Below are 4,829 nucleotides of genomic sequence, written 5' to 3'. Positions count from 1 at the left end.
AAATAAAATATTTTTTTACAATTTACCTTGCAAGAAAGATAGATGAAATCGAAATTTTCCCCCTAGTTCACATTTTATGTTCTCTTTTTTTTTGGGTCTAAATATCATATCTAAATATAATATAATATAATATAATATAATATCATGTGATCTCTTATTTAATCCATATAATTTATGATAAAGAATAAAAACCAATAATTGCAGAAGTTTGTTAGAAGTATAGGGGATTGGTCGATATATTACTATATTATTAAATAATTATTACATTATCACCAAACATAGATTTGTCTAGATGTGAATGTGCCTGAATAAATATTAAATTATTTATTTTTAATGAATCCAAATTGTCAAAATTTGATCCTTGAACTCCTCTAGACATTATGCTGTACCTATCTCACATACTCATAAGTGATCCGATGATGCTCCACCAGATATAGATCAATTGACCGGACATGCGTTTCGGGTTTATGAGATGTTATTTTTAAGATATTGTCATAAAAGTATATCAAGGGCGAACATTTATCGATATATGTGTAATTTCATTTAACATTATCTTTTCATGACATTTTTATTCGAAAGGACATACCAATATTTTTGTGTTAATTAATATTTTGAACATCTTTTAAGAATAAAAAAATATAAGATTTAATTTTTTTTGATCAAATGAAATTAAATTGTCTACAAAAAATTATTATTATTAACCTAAAAAGTCGAGAATGAGCCCACACCTCGCTGTCACCATTGACTTCAACTAAGCCAATCAAAGATAAATACCAATATACACACAATAATTTTGATGAAAAAGTCTCACAAGTCAATTTTGTAAAACATATATTTTATTGAGTCATGAAAAATTATTATTTTTTATGAAAAAATATTACTTATTATTATAAATATATATATAATTGACTCGTATCACGGGAGACCTAATAATATATATAACAAATAGTTTTTTGCTTTATTTAACTTTATATATAATATACTTTTTTAAAAAATAAAATTAATTTTGTGTCACATAAAATTCAAGCATTGATTGCCTATAAAATCCAATCCCAATTATTAATTTCCACAGAACCAATCCACACATTTCCAAAGCAGCCATGGCTGATCCCTTGACCAGCTGCACGGCCACTGACCTCCTCCCCCTCTTCGGCGGCTCCGCCAACGCCACTGCCGCCGCCGCCTTCATATGCAGCGGCTTCGCAGCCGTCTCCGACAAGCTCTCCTCCGCCACATACGCCATAGACAACACTTACCTCCTGTTCTCCGCGTACCTAGTTTTCGCCATGCAGCTCGGCTTCGCCATGCTGTGCGCGGGCTCAGTCAGAGCCAAGAACACAATGAACATAATGCTCACAAATGTCCTCGACGCGGCGGCTGGCGGGCTGAGCTACTACCTGTTCGGCTTCGCCTTTGCTTTCGGCGGGCCCTCCAATGGGTTCATCGGCAAACACTTCTTCGGTCTCAAGGAATTTCCCTCGCCTACTGGGGATTACAGCTTCTTCCTTTACCAATGGGCTTTCGCCATTGCTGCAGCAGGTATCTAACTTTATTTAATCTGATATAATTCAGTTCAATTATTGATAAATAATTATTGTTATAATCTTGAAAGTTACTGCATATTTTTTCTACCCTTCTATACAAAGAGGAAATCTAAGCTGTCACAAGCCTCTTGGGCTAGCGACACCATGTTTCTCGAAATTGAAACAAGTCGCAAATTCGAGATCTTGTAAACCCACACATCGATATCAAAAAGGAAAAAGGGAGAAATCTAGCTTAAAATTGTACAACTCCACTAACTATTAACAAATGAAAATTTAAAGCATTTAATGATGAAATAAATTGAGTGGCAGCAAGTCAACGCTTTGAATTCTATTGTTTCTAGCTTATATAATTTCAAAGAAATAGGCTGGAAAAGCCTAGAAGTCAAGAAAATAGAGGAGAAAGTAAAGAAATTATTAATGTCTGATAGTAACATCAGAAGGGGGAAGTTTAAATATAAGAAATAAAAGGGTAAATTTCAAGGTAAAAGACTGAAAAAAGGCTATGATAAATGCAATACAACCATTTTTATTAGTTTAGTTATTTTCATTAATCACCAAAAGCATATTGGGATTCTCACAGTTATATTGTTTTCATGGTTGGCTCATGAATTGACCATGTTGCACTTTTAATATGTTACTAGGTATCACTAGCGGGTCCATCGCAGAAAGGACACAATTTGTTTCATACCTAATATATTCATCATTCCTAACCGGTTTTGTGTACCCCGTCGTTTCGCACTGGTTCTGGTCTGGTGACGGTTGGGCCGGAGCCGCAAGAACTAGTGGCAGCCTTCTCTTTGGCTCGGGAGCCATCGATTTTGCCGGTTCTGGTGTGGTTCATATGGTTGGTGGTATTGCTGGCCTTTGGGGAGCCTACATAGAAGGTCCAAGAATCGGCCGGTTCGCCCGGAGTGGTCGGTCCGTTGCATTGCGTGGCCACAGCGCTTCATTAGTTGTGTTAGGGAGTTTCTTGCTCTGGTTCGGGTGGTACGGATTCAATCCCGGTTCGTTTTTAGTCATAAACAAGCCATACGATACAAGGGGGTCGTATTACGGCCAGTGGAGCGCGGTCGGGAGGACAGCTGTCACGACGACATTGGCAGGGAGCACGGCGGCCCTTACCACCTTGTTTGGGAAGAGGCTTCTGGTTGGGCATTGGAATGTGACTGATGTGTGCAATGGTTTGTTAGGGGGATTGGCCGCGATCACGTCAGGATGCTCGGTGGTCGAGCCATGGGCCGCGATCATATGCGGGTTCATCTCGGCTTGGGTGTTGATTGGGTTCAACATATTGGCTGAGAAACTCGAGTACGATGATCCACTGGAAGCAGCCCAACTGCACGGTGGGTGTGGTGCATGGGGTCTACTATTCACCGGATTATTTGCCAAGAAGGCATATGTGAATGAGGTGTATCAGGGCCTTCCCGATAGGCCACACGGGTTGCTCATGGGCGGCGGAGGGAAGCTTTTGGCAGCTCAGATCATCCAGATTCTAGTGATATTCGGATGGGTAAGTGTGACGATGGGGCCGCTTTTCTTCGCTCTTAAGAAATTAGGGTTACTGAGGATTTCGAACGAAGACGAGATGGCCGGAATGGACATGACTAGCCATGGAGGGATGGCTTATATTTACCACGACGAGGATGATGAAGATTCCAACGGACCACCGCAATTCAAGCTTAAACGAATCGAACCGACTAATAGCATCACACCGGAGAATCCCTCCCCTAATGTTTGAATTCAAAAATTTGTGAGTGAAGTAATGTGTCACATGTATCTCTTAGACATGGGAGTGAACCGTTTGCAATGGTTTTCATTGTTAGTATGTTGTATAATATTTTTAATTCCTTTGCGTTGGTTGCTCTAGCTAGGATGTCAATACATAATTTAGACAGAATATGACGGTCAAACTCGAATTGCCTTATAAATGCTATGAGTCAGTTGCTCCATTACGTTTTGATAAAAGTGTTACATATATTGATATTGAAGTAATTTTGTATTCCTTTTTATGTGTCATTCTTTAAGTTTCTAACTAAATACAATTGCTTGTTTTCTATGAATTAATTAATTTCACGAAACAAAATTTTTATAAGATCATCTCACGAGTTAATTTTATAAGATGACTCTCGAAAGAATACACAATTCCATTCCAACTAAGGATATAAATGAACCAAACCGTTTGTGAGCTATTCGAAACTCGACTCGATAAAAGCTTATTTGAGCTCATTTAATGAGGCTCGTTAAGATAAACAAACCAAGCTCAAGCTTTACAATATTTGACTCGTGAACATGTTCGTTGGTAAGTTCATGAGTCGACTCTTAGATGAAAAAATAATAGTTTTTTTATTTTATATATTTGTTTTGCACATTACTTATTAAATATATAGAAAAAACTATTAATTTTATATTATTATAATAAATTTACAAATTTTAATAAGAATGTTATATTTTTTTCTAGATATATAATTTACTTTTTAATGAATTTAATGAAAATTTAAATGTATAATTCATATTTATTAAATTCGTTTAGACTCGATAAAAGCTTGAATATGCTTGTAAGTCGGAAATATATTCGTTAAATAAAAACTCGAGCTCGACTCGATTACGTCACTGATTCCAACCAATTTTTAAAATATAAAGAGCACACAAGTTGTTCGGTGTTAAAATCGATGTTTTTTAACACCGAATTTTGTTTATACTCTTACTATCTCCTTCTTTTATTAAATTAGTCGTTGTGTTAAAATAATGTGAACCACAAGATTTGTAATTTGTCACTATCGATACCGAATAAATTGTGGTCTATTTTAAAATACATTGTAGATGTACGAACATGATCCTAAAACCATTAATTTAGAATCTGACAAGGACCTAGGAAATTAAAACTATTAGAAAGAACTGTTAATTTGTTGATTATGTATTTTGTAAGACGAATTTATCTGATCTATAATTATTACGAAAAATAATATTTTTGATATAAAAGTGAAACATTTCATCAATTGGTTCAGTTAAGAGATCTGTATCACAAAACTGACTCATGAGACGGTCTCACAATAATATTTGTATAACTTTTAGAACTTGAAAGTTTATGTATTTATTATTTAATTTTAAATGTTTATTTGTTATTTAATCTATTGATTTAATTTGATATAATTAAAATTATAATAAAACTAAATATTTTCACACATAATCTCGTACTAAACCTACTTAAAATTTTGAAATTTGACTGTGACAGCTTCGTCATTTTATAACCTGTTTAGAACCTCAATAAACTCTAACTACACCACC

The 4,829-nt window shown here is 35.3% G+C and overlaps 1 protein-coding gene across 1 annotated transcript; it reads left to right on the top strand.

Annotated features, from left to right (window-relative positions):
• Positions 1-1,062: 1,062 nt before the first annotated feature.
• On the top strand, positions 1,063-3,540 carry LOC140974046 (ammonium transporter 1 member 2-like). Its single transcript, XM_073437261.1, has 2 exons — positions 1,063-1,539; positions 2,186-3,540. Exons 1-2 carry the CDS (start codon positions 1,101-1,103, stop codon positions 3,280-3,282), a joined length of 1,536 nt encoding a protein of 511 aa, XP_073293362.1. The 5' UTR covers positions 1,063-1,100; the 3' UTR covers positions 3,283-3,540.
• The last annotated feature ends 1,289 nt before the right edge of the window (positions 3,541-4,829 follow it).

Source organism: Primulina huaijiensis, chromosome 3, assembly GCF_012295235.1.
Source record: "Primulina huaijiensis isolate GDHJ02 chromosome 3, ASM1229523v2, whole genome shotgun sequence".
Classification (NCBI taxonomy): Eukaryota; Viridiplantae; Streptophyta; class Magnoliopsida; order Lamiales; family Gesneriaceae; genus Primulina; species Primulina huaijiensis.
Note: the sequence above shows the minus strand (reverse complement) of the source record. Positions and strands in the feature narration are given on the sequence as shown.